Source organism: Carcharodon carcharias, chromosome 26, assembly GCF_017639515.1.
Source record: "Carcharodon carcharias isolate sCarCar2 chromosome 26, sCarCar2.pri, whole genome shotgun sequence".
Taxonomy (NCBI): domain Eukaryota; kingdom Metazoa; phylum Chordata; class Chondrichthyes; order Lamniformes; family Lamnidae; genus Carcharodon; species Carcharodon carcharias.
This window is the reverse complement of record NC_054492.1, coordinates 23020286-23046236: the sequence shown is the minus strand read 5'-3', so window position 1 is coordinate 23046236 and position 25951 is coordinate 23020286. Positions and strand designations below refer to the sequence as shown.

Sequence of the window (25951 nt, the reverse complement as noted above, 5' to 3'; positions counted from 1 at the left end):
CACTTTATTTTCACAGTGACGTTTTTTAAAATTCTTTCACGGGATTTGGGCTTCACTGCCTAAGTCAGCATTTATTGCCTAATTGCCCTTGAGAAGGTGGTGGTGAGCTGCCTTCTTGAACCAATGCAGTCCATTTGGTGTAAGTACACCCATGGTGCTGTTAGGGAGGGAGTTACAGTAATTTGTCCCAGCAGCCATGAAGGAATGGTGATATACTTCCAAGTCAGAATGGTGTGTGGCTTGGAAGGGAATTTGCAGGTGGTGGTGTTCCCAAGCATCTGCTGCCCTTGTCCTTCTTGGTGGTAGAGGTCACGGGTTTGGAAGGTGCTGTCAAATGAGCCTTGGGGAGTCGCTGCAGTGTATCTTGTAGAATGTACACTCTGCTGCTACTGCGCATCAGTGATGGAGTGCATTAACATGGAATGTTGAAGGTGGTGTATGGGGCGACAATCAAGCTGGCTGCTTTGTCCTGAATGGTGTCGAGCTTCTTGAGTGCTATTGGAGTTGCAGTCATCCAGGCAAGTGGAGAGTATTTCATCATACTCCTGACTTGTGCCTTGTAGATGGTGGACAGGATTTGGCGAGTTAAGGAGATGAGTTACTCGCTGCAGGACTCCCAGCCTTTGACCTGCTCTTGTAGCCACAGTATCTACGTGGCTGGTCCAGTTTGGTTTGTGGTCAGTCATAACCCCCAGGATATTGATAGTCGGGGATTCCGCGATGGTAATGCCATTGAATAGCAAGGGGAAATGGTTGGATTTTTTTGTTGGAAATTATCATTGTCCGGCACTTGTGTGGCGCGTATGTAACTTGCCACTTACCATCCCAAGCTTGAATGTTGTCCAGACCTCTTCAGAATCTGAGGAGTCGCGTGTGGTGCTGACCATTGTGCAATACGAACATTCCCACTTCTGACCTTATGATGGAGGGAAGGTCATTGATGAAATAGCTGAAGATAGTTGGGCCTAGGACACCATCCTGAGGAAGTCCAGTGATGTCCCAGGACTGAGATGATTGACTTTAAACAATCATAACTGTCTTCCTTTGTGCTAGCTATAACTCCAACTGGTTGAGAGTTTTCCTCCTGATTTCCTTTGACTCCAGTTTTGTTCGGGCTCCTGGTTGCCACACGCACTCAAAGCTGCCGTGATGTCAAAGGCAGTCCCTCTCACCTCACCTCTGGATTTCAGCTCTTGTCCATGTTTGGACCAGGATTGTAATGAGGTCAGGAGCTGAATGGCCCTTGTGGAACCCAAATCGAGCGTCAGTGAGCAGGTTATTTCTTAAATGCTACTTGATAGCGCTGTTGATGACCCCTTCCATCACTTTGCTGATGATCGAGATTAGACTGATGGGGCAGTAATTGGCCAGATTGGATATGTCCTGCTTTTTGTGTGCAGAACATACCTGGGCAATTTTCCATGTTGCTGAATAGATGTTAGTGTTATATCTGTACTGGAACAGCTTGGCTAGTGGAATTGCTAGTTTTGGAGTCTTCAGTACTATTGCCAGAATGTTGTCAGGGCCCATCCGTTTTTTGATATCACGTGGAGTGAATTGAGTTGGCTGAAGACTGGCATCTGGGGGCCCCAAGAGGAGGCTGAGATGGATCATCCACCTGGTGCTCTGACAGAAGATGGTTGCAAAAGCTTCAGCCTTGTCTTTTGCACTGATGTGCTGGGTTCCCCATCATTGAGGATGGAGATATTTGTGGAGCCTCCTCCTCTTGTTAGTTGTTTAATTGTCCAACACCATTCATGACTGGATGTGGCAGGACTGCAGAGCTTAGATCTGATCTGTTGGCAGTGGAGTCACTTAGCTCTGTCTATTACATGCTGCTTACGCTGTTTGGGATGTACGTAGTCCTGTGTTGTAGCTTCACCAGGTTGATACCTCATTTTTACAGCTATGTCACGGCCAGCTCAGTCACTACTTGTGCTATCGAGCCACTCTTGGCGATGGACATTGAAGTCCCCCACCCAGAGTACATTCTGTGGCCTTGCTACCCTCCATGCTGCTTCCAAGTGGTATTCAACATGAAGGAGTATTGATTCAGCCACCTGAGGGGGTGGAGGGCAGTAGGTGGTAACCAGGTTACCTTGTCCATGTTTGACCTGATGCCATGAGACTTCATGGGATCCAGAGTTAATGTTGAGGACTCCGAGGGCTACTCCTTCCCAAATGTATAGCACTGTGCCGCCACCACCGGTCGGTCTGTCCTGTCGGTAGGGATGGTGATGGTGGTGTCTGGGACATTGTCTGTATGATTCTGTGCATATGACCATGTCAGTCTGTTGCTTGACCTGTCTGTGGGACACCTTTCCCAATTTTGGCACACGCCCCCAGATGTTGGTAAGGAGGACATTGTAAGGTCAACAGGACTGGGTGTGCTATTGTCCTATAACTGGTGCCTAAGTCAATTTTGGGTGGCCTGTTGGTTTCATTCCTTTTTTTTTAGGCCTCATAACAGTTTGATACATCTGAGTGGCTTGCTAGGCTATTACAAAGGGCAATTAAGAGTCAACCACATTGCTGTGGGTCTGGAGTCACATATAAGCCAGACCAGGAAAGAATGGCAGATTTCCTTCTCTAAAGGACACGAGTAAACCAGATGGGTTTTTACGACAATTGACAATGGTTTCATTGTCACACTTTCACCAGCTTTTAATTCCAAATTTATTAATTGAATTTAAATTCCACCAGCTGCCGTGGTGGGATTTGAATCCGTGTCCCCGGAGCATTAACCTAGGCCTATAGATTACTAGTCCAGTGACAAAGTGTTAAAGTCATGACAGTCAAAGGGGAGCTTTAGAAATTGTTTCGTTTGGATAGGAAATTTAACACCCTTTCTCAGAAGACTAACAAAACTTGGAGTATATTGCAAAGTAAACTGCTTGATCCATCTGGGAGAGCAAACTGAATGAGAAAAGGTATTTTCTGAGTTCATACTTCCATTAAGAAGATCATAAAACCTGTTGCGAAAATTATGCTGTATTTATCAGCTGTAGATTCAACAGTGTTCTGAAACTCAATGCTTTTTCGGTCTATCACTTGCTTCTGACCTAAGTAATCAGTGACAAATGTCAGAGCAGTTTTATGCCACACGATGTAAATGAACTCTGATGCATTGCCCATTCCTGAACCTCATTGATTATAAGGGATGACTCGTTGTGATGGTCTAACTAGGGCCAGTTCTCAGCACTTGGGATGATGGTGGGAAGGATACTTGAACAGAGACATAGAATCAGAATGCTAAGCCTAACTAAAACCTAGTTTTATGGCACATTAATCAGATCTTTGTGTACATCTGCAAATCAATGACCACTCTGTCAGCAGGATGCCCTTAATTAATTTTTTATAATTGCTAAATAATTGATGAGTTGAAATGCTGCATAAAGTAATTACAAAACTTTGAAAAATGGCATCTTTTACTTCAAAATGTTGCTTACTTTCCAATTCTTAGATCATTTTATTTTGCTTTTTGGGATATGTTGACTGAAAGGTAACAAGGCCACGAAGAAGGCTCATTACAGACATGAATTTAATTTAGAAACAACTTTCCTAATTCCTGAGGTAGTAAAGAATCATAATTGAGAAAACTTAATATTAAAACCAAATGTATATGAGATTTTTGAAATGTGATTAATATAGTAATATTCAATACTCAATAAACCATTTTGAACCCTGATTGATGTGCAATTATTATATCCCAAGCTTTTTAAAATATCATGGTTTGAGGAATTGAGAAAATTGGGAGGAAAGTACAAGCAGATTGCTCTGAGTCCTGTATGGCCAGGAGGCAAATTTAGTTGAGTTTGGGCAGGAGACCAATAAGCTCCTTGTAAATCATTACTGACTTCTCACACTGTCTGCTTTGAGCTCTCCATGCACCAATCCCATTTTCTGTTAAAATTTGTGCATTAGATATAGTAATAAGGCCACCACTGATCCTTCAGCTCCTGATTTTGTATGTCAATATAGTCTGTCAGTCATGGTTCAGATGATAGCACTCGCCTCTGAGTCAAATGTTTAGGTTTAAGTTCTGCTCCGTGCAGTATTGAGGGAATACTATATTGTCTGAAGTGCTGTCTTTTGGATAAGACTTTGAGGTTCTATCTGCCTGCTTCAGGTATTGTAAAAGATCCTATGGCCACTATTTTGAAGAAGAGTAGGGGAGTTCTCCCTGGTGCTCTGGCCAATATTTATCCCTCAACCACCAGCATTTCTTACAAATATGAGGTTTTATGAGATGCTTATGTATTGGGACTATGTCTTTAATTTAGGGTAAAATAAAGGGGATCATGTGACCCACTCTGAAGTCTACCTGACAACAGGTCTGGGTGACATGGCTTTAAAGAATCAAGGGAGGCCCAGGTTGTTTGCTGGAAAGAGGTGTATGGTGTTCACACTTGGAGACAATGGCAGCAGCATTTGTGGTTAGTGTTTAGATTGCAAGTCACCAGAGTCCTCGGGAGATGCTGAGAATGTTGGGTTGTAAACAGTTATGTTTTAAACTTTCAAAAATAAAAGAGTTGGGGTCTCAAGAATATCTAATCACCATTTCTGCCTGGATACAAGGACCATGTGATTCACATTGCCATGGAAATGGGCTTTGAGAGGGGAAGGATTTCTAAGATATCCCTGAAACTCAGACAAAGGCAATCTGCCAGGATTCAGAAGTGAGGGAGCAGCTAGAGGCCTAAAGTCTCTATGGCTCACCGCACGCAGATGAATGCAGGTGGAAACTTATGCTTAGATTGAAAAAACAAATTTGTGCAGATTTGAAACTAGGCTGGAAGATTTGCCTAGCTTGCGCTAGAGGGAGACTCTCCGGGAAAAACCCTTACCATGAAAGATATCCTGAGGTTAAAAGTTACTTGGCTGTGAAAGGAAAGGAATAGAAGTAAACCCTAGGTAGCTAAGAATCGTTTTAGACAACTTAAGGCAGGGATTCCCAAATTGTGGGTTACAACCTCCAGGATCAGCAATTGGGGTCATGAGCTTCTGCTCCTCCAAGGCAGCAATGATCACTGTGGAGATGAAACTAGGCACTCATGGAAAACTTGCAATGGGTCACTTTGATAGAACTCCAACTCCCAGCATGTGGCGAGAGTCTGGCTGGTTATTACAAGATCTGCTGGAGCTGCCCTCCACTTTTCTGCCTTGAGTTTGATCCAGCGTTATTCATTATGTGGCTGTCAGGCCACTTGTCTTCCTGTGGCCTGCTCACCATCTCCCTCCTTCTTGGCACCTCCGACCCACTCCCGAGACCTCAATCACACCCAATTGAGCAACGTCATATATGAATTTCAGTGCTAGTGCGATACCAGATGTATATAGTAGGCCATAGGTCCCAATGATTGGTTGATCAAATCAAACAGCTTGCTCCTTTGATTGTTCGTAATAGGCAGAGTGCAGACCGTACTCAACCAGCCCACGCTTAAAAAACCTAAAGCAAAAAGACTACTGTTAGATGTGATTCCGCAACTGGGCAGCACTTGCTGAATAATTCTGAGTGCGCTAATAGCTACAAAAATAATCAATTTAAGATAATTAGTTGAACTCATAACATGGCTCAATTATACTTGCTAGTAGTGACATACGTTCATACACAAGGACCAGTTCTCTGCAAACTAAAGGAAAATGTTGAAGCCTTGCGACTTTTTTGAATTACCCGGGAGCTTGGGGAGCCCATAGTTCCCTATTGCTTTCTCCATGGCAATGGCTTGGTCTATCAGAGTCAATTTGCCAACCAATCAGCACCTTTTTCTCCTCCAGCATAAATTGTTGTGATTGTTTAAAATTTGGCATTCTTGCTTTCGTCCTGATGAGTGCAAGACTAAAAGCTTTGGCAACATATCTCTCTTTTCAATTGTGTAACCCTTTGGCTTTGCTCAGGCTATCAAATGCAAAGGAAAGAATTCCAATGGACAGTCAACCTCTTTACTCACTGTCCTTGTATAAAATTCCCGATCCAAGCTTAAAATTTCAATAGAAAAACCTGATCAAGCATAAAACATTCACTGATTTATTCTATTTTTAATGTTCAGCAGAGCAAATATAGTAATCCACTACCAAATATCACCAAAACTCAGCAGCATAATTTGCAAGTGCAATTACAATTGTGCAAAATATGTTTCTGTTGAGTGTTTTTCCTTTTTGTTCATGTTCATTGAATGAGTGATTAACTGAGCTGTATTAAAATAATTTGCAAATTAGCTGCTTTCACTTGCAGCTTATAGAAACCCTGATTTCAGCATGTACACATGGGAAAGCTAGTTATGTTTTACCATTGACCAACTGTATAATATTTGTACAACTTGTGGACTTTACATTATAAGCATTTTTAAGTGAGTTATTTATTCTGATCCACTGATGTAAATATTACATCAAATCAATAGCTCCTTGGGTCAATGTATATTGGTAGAATTGCATGAGCAGAGGGTGGCTGTTTTGAAATATTGTATATGCAACTAGATATCCTGGCATTGCTGCTGTTGAGTCAGATGATACATTTAGCCATCACATTTCAGTGTGACAAAGGATCCAGCTCAAGACCCTGCAGTCCTGCCACATCTACACCTTAAGTGCTGTAAGCTGCAGGGCTATGGGCCAGGTGCAGGAAGGTGGGATTAGAAAGGGCACCTGGGTGTCCTTGGGCTGGCATGGACAAGATGGGCCGAATGGCCTCCTTCTGTGCTGTAACTTCTATATGGTTCTATCTAATTATCAATGGTGGTAGACAATTAAACAACTAACTGGAGGATGAGGCTCCAAAAACATTCCCATCCTCAATGATCAGGGAGACTATCATGTCAGTGTAAAAGACAAAGCTGAAGAATTTGGAACCATCTTCAGCCAGAAGTGCTGATTGAATAATCCATCACAGACTCCTCCCCAGACCCCATCATCATGGATGCCTCTCCACATGAAATCAAAAAATGGCAGACAGCATGGGATATAGCAAAGGTTATGAGCCCTGAAAACATCCTGGCCATAGTGAAAACCTATGCTTCAGAACTAGCCATGTTCTTAGCTGCAATGCTCCACTACAGCTCTAGCACAGACATCTATCCAGTAATGTGAAAAATTGCTGGGAATTCTGCAGCGAGTAACTCACCATCTGACTCCCCAAAGCTTGTATGCCATCGATAAGGCACAAATTGGGAATGTGATGGAATACTCTCCACTTGCTTGGATGAGTACAGCTCCAACAAAACTCAATAAGCTTGACACCATCCGAGACAAAACAGCCTGCTTGATCAGCACTCCATCCACCACCTTAAACCCAAGAAACAGAAGTAGGAGTAGACCTGTCGAGCTTGTTCCTCCATTAAGTATGTTTGACCTTGGGCTTCAATTCCACTTTCCCACGTATTCCCCATATCCCCTGATTCCCTGAGAGACCAAATATTGGTCTATCCCAGCCTCAAATGTATTCAACAATAGAGCATTTGCAACTCTATTTGGTAGAGAATTCCAAAAATTCACAACCCTTTGAGTGAAGTAGTTTCTTCTCATCTCAGCCCTAAATGATCAGCCCTTTATCCTGAGACTGGGGCGCGTGTTCTAAATTCCCTGACCAGCAGAAACAATCTCTCAGTGCCTATCCTATCAAACCCCTTCAAAATCCTGTATGTTTCAATCAGATTGCCTCTCATTCTTAACTCCAGAGAATATAGACCTAATTTACTCAGCCTTATCATAGGACAGCCCCTCATCCCTGGGACCAATTTAGTGAACCTTCACCATACTGCCCCCAATGCAGTTATACCCTTCCTTAAATATGGAGACCAAAACTGCACACAATATTCCAGAAGTTGTCTCACCAAAACCCTGTACAATTGTAGTAAGACTTTTTTATTCTTGTACTCCAAACCATTTGCAATGAAGGCCTATTTGCCTTCCTAATTGCTTGCTGCGCATGCATGCCAACTTTCTGCATTCCTTATGCAAATACACCAATCAACATCAACATTTAGAAGTTTCACACCTTTTAAAAATATTCTGCTTTTCTATTCTTACAACCAAAGTGAATAACTTCACACTTACTCACATTGTACTCCATCTGTCATTTTGTTGCCCACTCACTTAACCATTCACTCCCTCCACCACCTACACAAACTGCATTGCACTACAATGACCTTCCAAATCGACAACCTCTCTCATCCAGGAGAACTAGGGCAGCAGACACATGGGAACACCATCACCTGGAAGTTCTATCCTAGCCACACACTATTATGACTTGGAACTATATCGCCATTCCTTCACTGTCACTGGGTCAAAATCCTCATAATACTGTGGGTGTACCTACATCAGATGGATTACAGTGGTTCAAGAAAGTGGCTCACCATCACCTTTCCAAGAGCAGTTAGCAATGACCAATAAATATTGGCTGTGCCTGCGAAGCTTATATCCCAATAACCTATTAAAACAACATTATGAATATACTAGTGAATCTTTCATGTCCTTTCTCGTGGTAAACAAAGTAGCCTGTGAGGTATGCACCTCTCAATTGTTCCCTTTCCATCCCTTCCACCCATCCTCAATGTTTTCCTGTGCATCCCAGCTCTCATCATATTACTCACCCTATCATTTCCAAACTACTCCTGCACCTTTTTACCATCCGTTGCTTCCAAAGATACTTCTACTCACTCCTATCAATACCTCTGCCTCTTTGCTTTTTAACTATCTGCTCACCCTTTCTGTCCTTCCTTCATATCACTACATTTGTCACTCACCTCAATGTTAACCTTCCATCCACTTTTCCCTCACTTCTATTTGTGACTTCTGAGGATAGGTATTGAGAGACCAGATGTTACCTCACCTTGACTTCAGCCTCTATTTGTTTCCTTCTTCATAGCAGCCCCTTCCATTTGTATGCTCAGTGTAAGCATTTAATCTGTTTGCTCTTTCTGCTCACTGCAACATATTGAAAGTTAATAGGCCACAGCTAGTATCAGCTAACAGTCCAGGCAATGAGGAGCCCAGCAGATAAGTGCTGATTTTAATTTTGTCTGCCCTGGAAGACCAGATCCTGGAAAAACAACCTTGCCTGTTGCCGCACCATATCCTCACCCCCACCCCCTTCTCTCCAAACCCAGTCCTATCTTCTTCTACTTCTGAGCCAGGCCAAGTTATCTAACGTTGGAGTAGCCCGAGCCAGTAAGCTCCCCCAGGGGCACAATGGTCTGAATTTTGTGCACATTGTGAGCGTGCAATCAGTGGGCCTGGAGGCAGATGTGATATCTGCTCCCACCTGCAATTACAAGCTGAGCCCAATTTCACACTATCTGGCCAATTAAGAGCCAGCCAGCGTGAAACGAGTGCTGACAGTCCTCAGCAGTGCCGGCGAGGGCGGGCATGTAGCAGGTGCCAGGGCCAATGGGGACCCGGAAGGGGGTTCAAAAACAGCACAGGAGGTTCCCTGAAGGCTGCCAGGAGTTGGTGAGGGGCCTCAGGGGGCTGTTCATGACAGACTTGAAACATTTTAAATTGGCAGGACTATGGTCTCAGGAGCCGCTGGGCATGCCAGGCAGGAGGGCAATGCCGGTGGGTACTCTGACCCCCGCTTCTCTGACAATTGCCTGCATGCTTTCCTGGAGACAGTGAGTGACTGGCAGAAGATCCTCATGCCATAGGGTGGCAAGAGGAGGCAGCCCGACCAAACGAAGAAGGCCTGGACGGAGATGGCTGCCCAGGTGAGCAGGCATGATGTTGTGTGCCACACACGGATCCAGTGCCGGAAAAGGCTCAGTGACCTTATGTGTTCTGCAAAGATGAGTACTGACTTGGCATGGAACTATGTATAGATGTCTTGGAGGGTGGCTTCATGGTTCTCAGAGGTGTGAGATGCTGAGTGCCAAATGACACATATCCCTATGCCGACCAAGGCTGGGAGATGTGCCCACTTGGCTTGGGTGTGTACAAGATGTGCCAAACTGACAGTCCCCTGAACCTGGTGTTTCTGGTGGGGGGGGAGATGGGGGGTGGGTGGGTAGTGAGGCTGGCATGATGTGGCGGGTCGAGGGCGGACTATTGAAACACTTCTGTTCATACAGGAGAAGTCATAATGCGCAGGAGCATGCACGAATGGGTGGTGGGGTGGCCAGCCTCCTGATCCTTTCAAAGTTTGAGATGGGCGCCCTCAACATGGAGTGCAAGTGTGGAGCAAGGTCCACAGGTCATGGAGAAGCAGGGGTCTCGGAGGAATGTAAGGGTCCAGTGGGCAGGTGAGAGACTGGAAGAGTGTGTAAGAGGTAAAGGGTCATGGCATCTCCAATGAGAAGTTCAAACCAAAAGTCCCCATTGCTCATCCAATCACAATGTCTGTGAGGCAGTTGTCCATTGTGAGAAGCAACTGTTGCACATGCACAGTCACTTTGTAATGATGTTATCAACTGACATATTCATTTCCTCCCACAGATGTGCCATACTCATGATGCCAGAGAGACCCCGAGGGCCCTCCCTTGACTCCCAAGGAGGATCCACAGACAGCAGCACCCGTGTCACACCCTGTCTCTGAATCAAGCACCAGTACAGACGCATGCACGTCGATGGGCAATAGCACATTGGCTTTAGATGGTGGTGCACAGTAGTGAGGGCACATCATACTTATATGAGGAGCTGGCGGAGGCAGAGAGTGCCAAGGGTACTGGCAGTGGGAGGACTGCTGGAGCCCAGGACCATGCTGAGACCGAGGCAGGTGACGAGCCTCTGGAGTCGCCCATCAGGTGGCAGATGCTGGATTTCCAGTGAGATGCATGGGAAAATCTGGCGGAGATCCCTGACAATTTACATGCCATGGTCTCTGTCTTGGAGGAGTCCATGCAGAGCCTGAGCACTGCGTTGACCTGGAGCTCCAAGCGCACAGTCTCCTTCATAGATAGAATGGCAACTCTCATGGAGAAGCAGCTCCAGGAACAGAATTAGGGGATTCTGGGGTTGTGCTCAGACCTGCAGCCCACAAACTGGCAGTGAACTCAGCAGGTCACTGCTGGTGTGAGATGGATGAGGCACCTAGTTACAATGCTAGGTGCTCGTCCATCAAAAGTGAGCAGAAAGATTCAAAACAACCACACAGGCTCCACCGGCCAAAGGCTAAGGTCATCAAGGCCGACAGGACATCACAGTCAGCAGGCTGCCTCTAATGCCGCTGCCAGCGTGAGGGGTGGCACCAAGACGCAGCACTCGCAAGTGGAATTTTAAGGCACTGTAAACAAGAGGGGCTGTCATGAGTGATATAACTTTAGTTCATACGTCTACTATATACAAATTATGTTAACATATAAAGATCTCATTATGTTTCATGGCCGATTGTGTTTCATGTTTTTCATAGGTGATGGGCATGGGAGCGGCTTGCAACAGATGGGAGGGGCTGCAAACTTTATTTCAGAGATTATTACTTGACATAAGGGTGACAAGATGACCTCCTCAGGAACGTTCAGTAAGGTGGTGTCACCCTTGACCTCACTTTCAAGCCATGCATTGGATGTCTGTTGCTGAAAGAATGGAGATTCAAGGCCTCCTTGCCTTCCAATAGGTTCCTCACTTCCGCATTCATATTCTCACCAAGGGCCTCCTCCAGCTCCTCATCAGACCTATCACTTGAGTCATCCTCTGCAGCATGAGCTGTATGCGATGGGTTCCCCCTTGACAGGACCAGATTATGCGGTGCGCAGCACACGACGACAATAAGCGAGACATGCTCTGGAGGATATTGCAGTGCTCCCCCTGATCGGTCCAGGCAGCAGAACCTTATCTTGGTCTTCACAATTACCGCTGTTATGGAGCCATAACTTCTTTTGTACCTTTCCTCTGTTTCTGTCCTTGGGTATCTGACTGGCGTCATGAGCCACCTTTTCAAGGGATAGCTTTTGTTACCCAGGAGCCAGTCATCCAACTAAGTTAGAGTGACGAAAAGCTTAGTACCTGGTAGTGTCACAGGATGTGTGCATCATGTCAGCTGCCCGGGTACCTGGCGCAGACCTGTAAAATCTGAGTCTTTTGGTTGCAAACAGTCTGGATGCCTCTTTCTGTTGACTAATGCACCCGGCTCACCCGATGGTGCCTTTATGGCTAAATGCGTGCAACCTATGGCTCCCTAGATTCAGGGAAGCCCAGCAATTTTTTTTTTCTTTCATGGGATGTGGGCATCGCTGGCTGGGCCAGCATTTATTGCCCATCCCTAGTTGCCCTTGAGAAGGTGATAGTGAGCTGCCTTCTTGAACCGCTGAAGTCCATGTGGTGTAGGTACACCCACAGTGCTGTTAGGGAGGGATTTCCAGGATTTTGACCCAGTGACATTGAAGGAACAACGATATATTTCCAAAACAAAAACAGAATTACCTGGAAAAACTCAGCAGGTCTGGCAGCATCGGCGGAGAAGAAAAGAGTTGACGTTTCGAGTCCTCATGACCCTTTGACAGAACTTGATATATTTCCAACTCAGGATCATGTGTGACATGGAAGGGAACTTCCAGGTGGTGGTGTTCCCATCTATCTGCTGCCCTTGTCCTTCTAGTTGGTAATGGTTGTGGGTTTGGAAGGTACTGTCAAAGGAGCCTTGGTGAATTCCTGCATTGCATCTTGTAGATGGTACATATTGCTGCTACTGTGCGTTGGTGGTGGCAGCGGAAGCCTCTGGCTTGCTCAGCCTGGCTGGCTTCATTGGTCCAGAAATCAATGAAGTTACTGATCTGCCTGGACAGAGCATCAGCGACCAGCATGGCGGAGCTGTGGGCAGCAGATTGGGAAACACCACATAGTTCTCCCACTGACCCTTGGAAAGAGCCGGAGGTGAAAAAATTCAGGGCCACTGTAACCTTAAGAACCACTGGCATAGGATGCCCACCTACACAATTTGAGGTGATCTCTGGGCCAATCATCTGGCATATGGAGGTCACAGTGTCCCTGGAGAGGCAGAGCCACCTTTAGCACTGTACTCAGACATGTCCATGTAGCTAGAGCACTTCCGATAGACTCTGGTTGCAGGATAATGGCATCTTCTGCAGAATCCTCTGCCTTGCACTTCCTACTCTGCACCCCCTCTGGCTGCACCTCTCTTCCCACAGGTTGCACTCTGGGAAGCTGCCTACAGAAAGACCTCCTTTCTGGCCCTCTCCTCTTCTTCGGAGGAGGTCCCTCCAGCAGAGTAGACATTCCCCATTTCCTGAAATACAAATGGCACAGGATAGTTCATTTGACAGTGGCACTCCACAGAAAGCCTCTGAGAAAGCTTGTAACCCAAAGAGTACTCCAGAAAAAAGAATGCAGTGAACTGTGTAAAAACAACCTCCAGCAAATTCACACCTAAATTCCTACCTACTCAAATTGCCACGATCCTGGTCGCCTTTTATCCTGTCCTGGATCGAGTTTCAGTTAAAAACGTGATGGTTGCCTGGCCGAGTGGCCCATGCGCCGAGCATTGAATTGCATGGACCACATAAAATTCTGGACAATTGCCTTTTTATTGCGCTTCCAACTCCAGTGCACACCCACTAACCGTAATATCACGCGATGACACGATGACGTTGGAACGCCTGCTTGACGTCTTCTCGTGCAATTTCACACAAGTTCGGGACCACTGCAGACCCGCAGCGAAGGCAAAAAATTCTGGTAAGTCTTTCTTATACAACACTTCCATTTCCCACACTAATTATTCTTGCAGCCTTAGTGTGGCAAGACTGCAATTTAATACTGATTTACAGGTAGTTTTTTTTTAACACATGCATTAACATTAGGAATTGGGTTTAAACAATTGTAAACTCATTTTACTGTAAACTGTTACAGCCATTAGAAGTAGTAGTTCTCATACCATCAGTCTGGAGCATTGGTCCAGAAAACATAATTATTGACTGAAGGTATGTTAATGGCTATCAATATTGAAGCTGCAGTCAATAAGAGTAAAGCAAGCTTTTAACTAAATATGCATGAAAATTAAAGAAAAGAAAAATGTCAGTTTGTGCTAATATTTGATATTACAGCAGAAAGTTGCTAACCGCAGCATTTTTGTTAGCTTGTGCCATTAGTAACAGAATGACAAAGCACTTTTTCTGTTTTAATACTGGCATCACATTGACTTATTCACCCTGAGCCAATTTAAGAACAATATTGAATCTTCTAAATTGGGAACCTTGCATTATTGGCCCTTAACTTTCATGTTTTCACATATTTCTGAGCTTGGGAGTGACAGGTTTTGATTAATGCATTTTGCAGAACTATTTCTATGATAGATGAATCATATAACTACGTCATCATCTCTTACCTACTACTCATCAATATCAACTAAAAGTGTAATTTTTCAAATTACAATTTAATTATTCCTTATAGATTGTTCAAATCTTAAAAATGCCTTCAGCCACGAGAATAGACAAAAAATGAAGATGTTTTACTTATACCAATTATTTCCTATTTAATTACATTTTTTTTTTCAAAATGATTGCATGTAATTGGCTATCTTAATACTATAATTTCCTATTCTGAAATCACTCCAGATCCCAACACAGAATTTTAACAGCACAGAAGGAGACCATTCAGCCCATCATGTCTGCATGGGCTCTCCAATGAGCATTATGACCTAGTGCCATTGCCCTGCCTTTTCCCCATACCCCTGCACAAATTAAACAAAACAGAGCTGAATATGTATGCATTGACTCTCCTTTACAATCTCCAATGTAATTCTTAATTCCTTGTGATTAGTCTTTAAGCAAGCTAATATCTTTCTTACCTATTTTTGAATAGGAGCAATCCTCCCAGTAATACTCATGCATAAATAGTTCATCAGTTCCTTCTATTCGTCTTCAACTGTTTACACAAATATATTTTATTGACAAACTTAGCAAACAGAGGAACTTTTGGCCCCACCTCATCAATTAAATCATTACAACAATAAGTTCAACAAGGTTCTGCTGCAAGTGTGGAACGCCACTAGGCAGGAGAGAGGCCTTTACATCAAGTTTCAATTCTCCAATATAAACACACTGGAAGCTTCTCTTTGACTTTTCATATGTAAGAGAGAAATATTTGAAGCGGGGAACATGAAGGCATATGTCAGAGCCCCAACATATTGTGTTTCTGGGCAGTAGGATTTTATAGACCAAAAGTTAAATAATTTCCCACCCCTTCCAAAAGAAAAGACTTGGTGGAAAACTGATCTGCTATTTACTAAAGGGGCTTTATTGTTTTACTTTTTGAATAGTCTTTGATCTTGTGAAAGTAAGTGTTATGACCACAGCCGATGTTAATTGCTGCACAAACCAAATCCCAGAGGGAAACTTAGCTTACTGACCATACCCATTTTTTATTTTCTGAAAATGAGAAGACATACCGATCTCAGCAGTATGACACCCAGTAACATTTTTAGGATTTTAAAAATTAAAAGTACAAGTTTTATTAACAAGAATGAAAGAAAACTTAAGCACACAAGATTACAGTTGCAAAATTAAGATTAGTCTTACAAACATTCCCCCAAAAAGACTCTCCGTTTTGTCAGACCCACAAGTAAATGCCTTCCAGGCAACACTCCCTTACAGGTATTTAACTATACAAAATCCAGTAATATTACCCAAGGCAAACTGCTGTTGCTTCAATAAAGTCATACCATATGACCTGTAACTCACTTCCACTCTGCTGTGGAAAGCCAAATTTCAGAATAAAACTGCTTTTTGTAGCCCAAGACTTTTTTGGCTTAACTGGATGGTTGATTCAAACTGTATCTCCTCCCAGCCCAGAGCTAACAGCTCCCAACTCAACAGCTCAAACAGCTATCTCCCCAGCTCAACAGTAACTCTAAAATACCTTTTTTTCCCTTTCATCTCATGTTGCATTGTTTTTACACCTCTTTGAACTCCAATCCTTCCATTGGATTACATGTCTCTATTTTGTATTTGCTTTCAGGTCAGTAAAATATAATATCCTCCATTCTATTTACCTATGGAACTCCTGTAAGATGCAGACATGTTTCTTGAACCTCTGACTCCCCTTTGATATTTAAACAAACTCTTCACTTATGTAAAAATGCAAATGTTGGATCTAACATATTTACTTGTACATCAAACATAACAACTCTATCTGTCAGCCTGTTCCTGCCTCATGGAACTCATTTCTTGCTATCTTGACTCCATTCTCTCTCCCCTTGTCCAGTCCCTTCCCACCTACATCCGTGATTCGTCTGACACCCTACGTCATATCAAAAATTTCCAGTTCCCTGGCCCCAACCACTTCCTCTTCAACATGGATGTTCCATCCCTCTACACCTCCAACCCCCACCGGGATGGTCTGATCGCTCTCCGTTTCTTTCTCGAACAGAGGCCCGAACAATCCCCATCCACCACTACTCTCCTCCGTCTGGCTGAACTTGTTCTCACGCTGAACAATTTCTCCTTCAACTCCTCTCACTTCCTCCAAATAAAAGGTGTGGCTATGGGTACCCGCATGGGCCTCAGTTATGCCTGTCTCTTTATGGGGTATGTGGAACATTCCTAGTTCCAGTCCTACTCTGGCCCCCTCCCACAACTCTTTCTCCGGTACATCGATGATTGCTTTGGTGCTGTTTCATGCTCTCGTCTGGACCTAAAAAAATTTATTAGTTTTGCTTTCAATTTCCACCCCTCCATCATTTTCACATGGTCCATCTCTGACACTTCCCTTCCTTGACCCCTCTGTTTCAATTTCTGGTGATAGACTGTCCACCAATATTCATTATAAGCCTATCAACTCTCACAGCTACCTCGACTACAGCTCCTCACACCCCACTTCCTGTAAGGAGTCCATCCCATTCTCTCAGTTTCTTCCCCTCTGTCGCATCTGTTCTGATGATGCCACTTTCAAAATAAGTTCCTCTGACATGTCTTCCTTCTTCCTTAACTGAGGTTTTCCACCCACGGTGGTTGACAGGGCCCTCAACCGTGTCTGGCCCATCTCCCGCGCATCCGCCCTCACACCTTCCTCTCCCTCCCAGAGCCATGATAGGGTCCCCCTTGTCCTCACTTATCACCCCACCAGCCTCCGCATTCAAAGGATCATCCTCCACCGTTTCCGCCAACTTCATCATGATGCCACCACCAAACACATCTTCCCTTCCCCCCCACCCCAGTGGCATTCCGCAGGGATCGTTCCCTCCGGGACACCCTGGTCCGTTCCTCCATCACCCTCTATACCTCAATCCCCTCCCACGGCACCTTCCCATGCAACCGCAGAAGGTGCAACACTTGCCCCTTTACTTCCCCCCTCCTCACCGTCCAAGGGCCCAAACACTCCTTTCAAGTGAAGCAGCATTTCACTTGCACTTCCCTCAATTTAGTCTACTGCATTCACTGCTCCCAATGCAGTTTCCTCTACATTGGAGAGACCAAACGCAGATTGGGTGACCGCTTTGCGGAATACCTTCGGTCTGTCCGCAAGCATGACGCAGACCTCCCTGTCGCTTACCATTTCAACACACCACCCTGCTTTCATGCCCACATGTCTGTCCTTGGCCTGCTGCAATGTTCCAGTGAAGGTCAGCGCAAACTGGAGGAACAGCACCTCATCTTCCGACTAGGAACTTTAGGGCCTTCCGGACTGAATATTGAGTTCAACAATTTTAGATCATGAACTCTCTCCTCCATCCCCGCCCCCTTTCCGATCCCCCTTTTTTCCAATAATTTATATAGATTTTTCTTTTCCCACCTATTTCCATTATTTTTAAATGTATTTCCAACCATTGTTTTATCTTTGCCTTTTAGCCTATTTCGACCCATTCCCCCCACCCCACCCCCACTAGGGCTATCTGTACCTTTATTATCACATTCCTTAGATAATATCACCAGCTTCAACACCTTTGTCTTTTTGTCTATGACATCTTTTGGTTATCTCCACCTATCACTGGCCCTCTATCCAGCTCTACTTGTCCCACCACCCCCCCCTCCCCCTTAAACCAGCTTAGATTTCACCTCTTTTCTATTTTTCCTTTCTTCTGTTGAAGAGTCATACGGACTCGAAACGTTAACTGTGTTCCTCTCAGCAGAGGCTGTCAGACTTGCTGAGTTTTTCCAGGTATTTTTGTTTTTGTTTTGGATTTCCAGTATCCACAGTTTTTTGCTTTTACCTCTATCCTTTTCATGTTTAAACTCCCCCCAGACAACCTGTCTCCTATTAATCTCTGCCCAGCTTAATTAAATCATACACAGACACACACACACACACAGAGCCTTTTCCTTAGAATAATTCATTATTCTCCAAAAATATTTTAAAAAACATTCATTTCTCACAGTAAGTTTATATAGAAAAGAAAAATGCTTTACTTCAGGATAAGCAGAAAAAAATATTTCCTTGATTGCAAGCACTCCTCAGCTTGCTGAATAGTATTCTGTCAAATCATAATTTTATACTTACCTGTACCATCTGGCCTCATTAACATCATTAAATGCAAACAGCCTACTGGAACCTATCACTAGCACCTGTGAGTGGAAGGCACTGCAATTTTCTTTCATTCATACTGTGAGCCTCTGAAATGTTATTGATATCAATGTCTTACTTTCTACTCCTACATGACTGGCACACAACATTGTTAAAAGATTGGTCCCCAACAGGACCTGAAGCTACCTTGAGGGAAGTGGTACGATATGAGTTTTTATTGAACTTGGAGCAACTGGCACCAATGTCAAAGACAACAAAAGAAGCAAAACTTTTAACATACTTTCTTCCATAACCTTTAGACAGTTCCACTGTTCAGATGTCTTCTGGGATTATTTTTCTTTTCCTAATTTAGAAATTTTGTGAATGTTTCTGTGCTTATCAAAGTGAAGGATGACAATTCTGTCAAGAGGAGAAAACTGTTCCACTTTTGGAAACCATTGTCTTCATCAAACATCAATTCTGTTAAAATAATATGGATGAAAGATAAAGCTGTCCCAATAGAAAATGAGTCATTGCTGTACATTGAGCTTTGTCTGAAACTTGTAAAATTAATGCCACATTGTATGAAATTTGTTAGTGTTTACTCATACTCAATAGGAATTGATTGAAACTGACCTAGGCTCAAGTCAACAAGTAGAGAGGGAGGGAATGGAGAGGCTTTCGTTCTGAGCTGCTTTTAAACCTGCATAGCTAATGGTGAAAGGCCAGTTTGCTAATCTATACCATCCAGTCAAATACGTTCTTCCTCTGAGCAATAACAGCATATTATTACAGGGGGATGTGCCATATGCCAATGATTAGCTTTCCAGTGCTATGCCCAGGGTGGGATAAGAGTAAAGACTCATATTTGCAAAGACTCAAGTTTAATACGGCAAGGGCTATGGGTCCTGCCAAGATTCCAGCAATAGTACTGAAGACTTGTGCTCCAAAACTAGCTGCGCCCCTAGCAAAGTGGCACCAGTATGACGACAACACTGGCATCTACATGGCAATATGGAAAACTACCCAGCTATGTCCTGTCCACGAAAAGCAGGATAAATCCAACCAGGCCAATCACTGCTCCACCAGTCTACTCTCGATCATCAGCAAAGTGATGGAAGGGGTCATCAACAGTGCTATCAAGCAGCACTTGATTAGCAATAACCTGCTCACTGATGTTCAGTTTGGGTTCCACCAGGGCCACTCGGCTCCTGATCTCATTACAACCATAGTCTAAACATTGACAAAAGAAGTGGGGTGAGAGTTACTGTTCTCGACATCAAGGCAGTATTTTAGCATATGTGGCATTTTTAAAGTTCATTTATAGGATGTGGGCATTGCTGGCTAGGCCCATCCCTATTGCCCTTGGGAAGATGGCGGTGAGCTTCTTTCTTGAAATGCTGCAGTCCATGTGGTTGTAGGTACACTGATATTGCTGTTAGGGAGGGAGCTCCAGGATTTTGACCCAACCACGGTTATATTTCCAAGTGGCTCGGAGAGGAACTTCCAGGTGGTGATGTTCCCATGTATCTGCTGCCCTTGTCCTTCTAGATGGTAGTGGTACTGAGTTTGGAAGGTGCTGTCCATGGAACATCGGTGAGTTCCTGCAGTGCATCTTGTAGATGCTACACATTGCTGCCACTGTGCATCTGTGGTTGAGGGAGTGAACGTTTGTGGATGGGCTGCCAAACAAGTGGGTTGCTGAATGGTGTCAAGCTTCTTGAGTGTTGTTGGAGTTGCACTCATCCAGTCAAGTGGAGAGTATTCCATCACACTTCTGACTTGTGCCTTGTAGATGATGCACAGGCTTTGGGGAGTCAGGAGTTAATCCCCACAGGATTCCTAGCTTCCAACCTGCTCTTGCAGCCACAGTATTTATATGGTTGGTCCAGTTCAGTTTCTGGTCAGTGGTAACCCCCAGGATGTTGACAGTGATGGTTAGGTCATTGACCATCAAGGGGCGATGGTTGGATTCTCTCTTGTTGGAGATGGTCTTTGCCTGACAATTGTGTGGTGCAAATGTTAGATGCAACTTGTCAGCCCAAGCCTGGACATTGTCCAGGTCTTGCTCTATTTGGACGTGGACTGCTTCAGTCTCTGAGGAGTCGTGAATTGTGTTGATTATTGTACAATCATCAGCGATCATCCCCATTCCTGACCTTATGATAAAAGGAAGGTCACTGATGAAGCAACTGAATATGGTTGGGCCGAGGACATTACCCTGAGGAACTCCTTCAATGATGTTCTGGAACTGATGATTGACCTCCAACAACCACAAACATCTTCCTTTGTGCCAGCGGACAGTTTTCCCCCTGATTTCCAGTGACTCCAGTTTTGCTAGGCATCAAGGAGCCTTTTGCAGAGGCAAAACAGCCCTGGCTGATTGTGACCTGCACCTTGTAGATATGTAGCTGCTCCCATGGGGAAAGAGTTTACCTTCTGCTCAAACCCACCCATGCTATATCCCCAACTAAATAACTTATTTCTGAAATTGCACTTGATACATGTCATCAGAATGTATTATTTGGATGAAACATCAAGTCCACCATAAAACAGCCAACATGAAGCTCTCCTGACAGAAGAATCATTGCATTCACTAGGTATCTGTTACCCTCCTTCCAAATCCACTCAGCACTAGCCTGGTTCACTTGAAGTTTCCAGTCACTGTGCACAGTGTGGTATCTGTGAATAGGTGGTCTGGGAATTGGGGGCCAGGGACTGCACATAGACAGGGATTGAAGGGGCAGGGAATTTTGGTGTTGGGATGGTAGAGATGCTGCAGGAAGATGAAAGCATGGGTCTGGGAGAGGGGGAGTGTGGAGTAGGGAGTGTGGGGATCACGGCAGGAAGTCAGGGGTCAGGAAAACAAGTGGAGGAGGTTGGGGTCAGGGCTAAGAGTAAGGGAGATTGGGAGTGGGGGAAGTCTGGGGGGGCAGTCAGATGTTGGGGCTGAGGATTGGGAGGATGGATACTGGGCTGGGAAGTGGGAGAAGCCTGGGAGAGGTTGGGAGCTGAGGCTGGAAGTGGAGGGAAGTCTGGGGAGGATTGGGGTTGATGAGTTCATTTAATGTAGGCTGCACATTTGGATGTTACTTACCTTCTTGATTGAGCCTTGTAGGCAATTTCTAGTCCTGCTTCCCCAGAGTCCAATTGTGCTGACTGCCTCATGGCAAACCAGTCTTGGAGATGGGACCTCAGGTAGGCATTTGCCTTCTTATGGCCAATGCAAAGGACCTAACGCCTGTTTTAGGCCTGAGTAAAAGACACGTATGTTTTGTCCTCATCCAGTATGGTGGGGAGGGCATTACCACGCACTTCCTTCCCATCATATTGGGAACTTTCACCTGAGTAGTGCCTGAAAACTGGTGTGCTGCACAGATCAATTTCTAGACCAGACTGCAAAGCTATGCGGGAGAGCGTGAAAGTAGATTGAGCTGTAAAGAGAGAACTCTGTTCAGATTACAGTATCGTGTAAAATGGGAGCTGCAGATTCAGACTGTACTATGAATGAGTGCAGCTTAAAGCAAGATGATCGCAGGTATAAATCATTGCAATTGCACCGAAACTTCTCAGTATGGACTGATACGCATGCAGCTTTTTTCTCTTATTTATTTAACCATAATCCTAAAATGTCATGCATTTGAATACTGTATACATTTCACCTATAGACAAGTTTTTTTATATTACAAACCCACTGATCCCTAACAGAGATTGTAAAGTATAGAGCTATGGAATAAAATACCTGTTGTGTTGCTTTTTAACAAAGAAAAAAATTGCCAACTCATGACTATTTTCATTTTGCTGATCACAAAGTAGTGTGTAGCTCAGATTATTTAAATATTGAAGAGGAAAGCATATTCATCACAAATCATTGGTGAGGAATGCATTGTTAACAAACTAATTAAAAGCTAATAAAAAACAGAAAATGCTGGAAATACTTAGCAGGTCAGGCAGCATTCATGGAGTAAGAAACAGAGTTAACAAGTCTATATGTAACCCTTAGAGCTGAAACATTAATTCTGTTGATCTTTGTTAGATGATGGGTGTTGCTGGTGCTGTGAGCTGATTCAGTTTCCCCAATGTTCTATCCTGTGACTTGAAGCAGTCATGCATTGTACAGTTTTATTGTGTTACCAGTTTGAGGTTTGGATGCCATTGTAGGAACAGGAGGAGGCCACAACTCCAAGTCTTTTCTGCCATTTAGTTATATCACGGCTGATCTGTATCTGAACTCCAATTAACCTTTGTTCTGTAACCCTTAATTTCCTACCAAACAATGATCGATTGATCTTTGTTTTGAAATTTTCAGTTAATCTCTCATAATATACATTTAGATTTACACAAAACTTCATGAGTTCACATAACAGTTGTCACTTAGATAGTGAACAAACATCTCAAACACTGACCTAGTGACTGCTGACAATGTTCCCTTAGCCATTTACCCCCTGAGGTGGTAAGAGGAGCATGTGGAAGAGAGCAGAAGGCTGCAGGAGATTTCGGGGACTATGTGCATTACCTATTCTTCTGTCATCACTATTATTTTTGGACATTCTTTGTTGTCAACAATAAAAGTCGAAACCAACAGCGCCTCATCTATCAGCTGGTGCCAAGGAGACAAGTCTCTCTCTCTTGCCTTAGATGTTTCACACCCCATTTTTAATCGAGAAAAATTAAGTAGATGACCTGTTCCAATGCTGCCTGACAAACTGGTAACTTGGAGATGTGTGAAAGCAATTTAGTTGACACACCTTCTGATTTTTTACCCTTCCTTCAAATTATTAAATCTCCTCAGTTTCACACTTTGTTTAGTGACCTAACTGAGTTGTGGAAAAGCTGTTTCTGTGTATTGCTTCTCCCTGGTGCGGTATGGTCGAATTTCAGGGCACTATTCAGTCGCATAATTTGTCATAATAATCTACCCCTTGCTATTTCAATGTGTCTTTTTCATCCACGCAGGCTGTGACAGTGAACACTGGGGACCACACTGCAGTAACCGTTGCCAATGTCAAAACAAAGCCCTGTGTAATCCCATCACCGGGGCTTGTGTCTGCGCTGATGGATATGAGGGATGGCGGTGTGAAGGACCGTGTGACCATGGAAGTTATGGCAAAGGATGTCAGTTTAAGTGTCAGTGCCAAAATGCAGCAACTTGTGATCATGAGACCGGAGAATGCCATTGTTCTCCAGGCTACACTGGTGCCTTGTAAGTATAAATTTACTAGCGTTCCCAATTACACAGGAACACAAGAAATAGGAGCAAGAGTAGACCTTATGGTCCATCAAGCCGGCTCTGCCATTCAATACAATCGTGGCTGATCTTGGGCTTCAAATCCATTCTCCCCATCGCTCCCATGCTCCTTAATTCCCTGAGAGATCAAAAATGTCTATCCCAGCCTTAAATGTATTCAGTGATAGAGCATTCGCAACCCTTAGAATGACCCTTACAGCACTGATTTCTCCTAATCTCAGCCCTAAATTATTGGGCCCCTTATCCTGACACTGTGCCCCCATGCTTTTGGTTCCCCAACCAGCGGAAATAATCACTCAGCATCTACCCTATCAAGCCACTTCAGAATTTTGTAGGTTTCAATGAGATCTCTTCGCATTCTACATCATATAGGCCCAATTTCTTAGCTTCTTATCATAGAACACCCCCTCATCCCAGGATCCAATTTGATGAACATTCGCTGTACAACCTCCAATGCAAATATATGCCTTCTTAAGTGTGGAGACCAAAATGGCATACAGGACACCAATGTGGTCTCACCAAAATCCTGCCCAATTGTAGCAGTTACATTTTGGGGTTATGTTTTGAATTATGTAGACATTCCAATAAAAAATTGATTTACTAGTCAATATCCTAGGGTAGTGTAGAGTTCAAGAAATTATATGGTGCAGGAAGAATAACATGTACAATCGATGTTATATAAAAGCTTTACAGTGCACATTGATGCTCCAGCACACTTTATCACTCTGTTCATTACAAAATTGTTATCCCATTCATTTCCTTTGTGAATATTTATCAGTTTCAGGTGAGTTTTCCTGTATCCAAGTACCTTGAGCTGAATCTTAACCCCCAAAACAAGGGGTTGGAATCAGTTGGAATGTTAAAACTTTAAAAAATCTCAAACCCGCTCCCAACCCACCCACATCTGGATTTAACACAGGTGAGACAAGCAGCTGGCAGTTAATTTGCTCCCAGGAGGCAGGTTGGCAATTTAAATATTTGCATGAGGACAAGAGCCTCAGATTTAACTTTTTTTGCAGATTTAAGCCTAGTTGGCTGGATTTTCCAGGCCTCAGGAAATTGAAGGGAGGCATGGACAGCTTTGGGGAGAAGGGATGGTCTTTTACCGCACTGCTAATGGGCCAGTAAGAGCAGGATTGCCTTTCCCTGCAGCCAAGCTTTCCCCCCCCACCTCCCCATCAACCCCATACAAAGATCCCACAGGAGATTGGGAGCCTTCCTGCGTGTCTCTTCCCACCAACCCCCCACCCCACCACCCCGCCAAAATGATTGGCTCCCATTCACCCCCACCCCCAATAATAACTGCAGTCTCCTTGCTGTGAAGTGTTCTCTATCTGACCGGGAGCCAAGCCTGTCAATTAGGCTGACTTTGGAGTGGGGGCCTACAGCAAGCTGCAGAGTCTGCCCCATCATTGCCACCCTGTCAAGATCAGGCCCTGTGTCCTATTCCAATGTTGTTCTGCAAGTTGTTATTACAAGATTATGCGTATAAGTATTTCTTGTATATCTCCCTTATCAGACTCAGTTGTGTTGCTCATTTACATATTGCCACACCATTCATTATTACCAGTTTGTAAGCAGGCTACTATTGCTCTCACTTTCTAATTGACATGAAAAGATGTAAGAAAATGATCCAGAGTTAACATGATCCCTCTGTGATTTTTCTTCCTCCATAGCTATGGTACAGCTACTTTTCCTTGATTGCTCACTTTGTTCACTTGTATTTGAAACTTCAAACCAATGTCAGGGTACCAATCCACCACACCTCAAGATATCATTTTATTAAGTGTCGAAATCCTTCACTGACTGTAGTGAGACCTCCCATGGGAAATGCAGAAAACATTCTTTACAGTGGATGATTACTAACTGCAGAATATGTAGCAAAAGTTCCCACTTATTGGTAGCACTGGAGAAACTCACAAAAGAGAGTCTCTTGCTTGTTTAACAAAAAGCATTATGCATGATTCTGAGGAACTCAAGTCCCAAGGGTTAGGTCTTTCCTATAGACTGCAAATGTCCACATGTATCATATCTGAATGTATTGTTACTCATTAGACCAGCTTTCAGACATTCCTTCACGTTTGTGACTGGATGTCACTTACTTACCACGGGCCTCAGACTGAAAGCAGCAAGATAACACAACAGAACCACTAGCTGACAACAAATGTTGAATAAGTATCATTTGCCCAACAGCATAAAACTAGAGTTGTTCTCCCTGTACCACAATGTGTATGTGTGTGTCTGGACACAATTTGTAAAAAGCTTCCCGTTTATTGTCTGTATACAGTACATAGTACTGTTGGAATGTTTTTACCTGTATAATTG

At 44.0% G+C, this 25951-nt stretch overlaps 1 protein-coding gene across 2 annotated transcripts in view; it reads left to right on the top strand.

Moving 5' to 3' along the window:
- The window catches only part of megf11 (multiple EGF-like-domains 11), a 354743-nt gene that overhangs the window by 190090 nt on the left and 138702 nt on the right, over positions 1-25951 (top strand). For both annotated transcript variants that reach the window (XM_041175289.1, XM_041175290.1), the window contains exon 5: positions 23335-23581. In XM_041175289.1, the coding sequence (XP_041031223.1) occupies positions 23335-23581 (247 nt within the window). The remainder of the gene's footprint in view (positions 1-23334; positions 23582-25951) is intronic.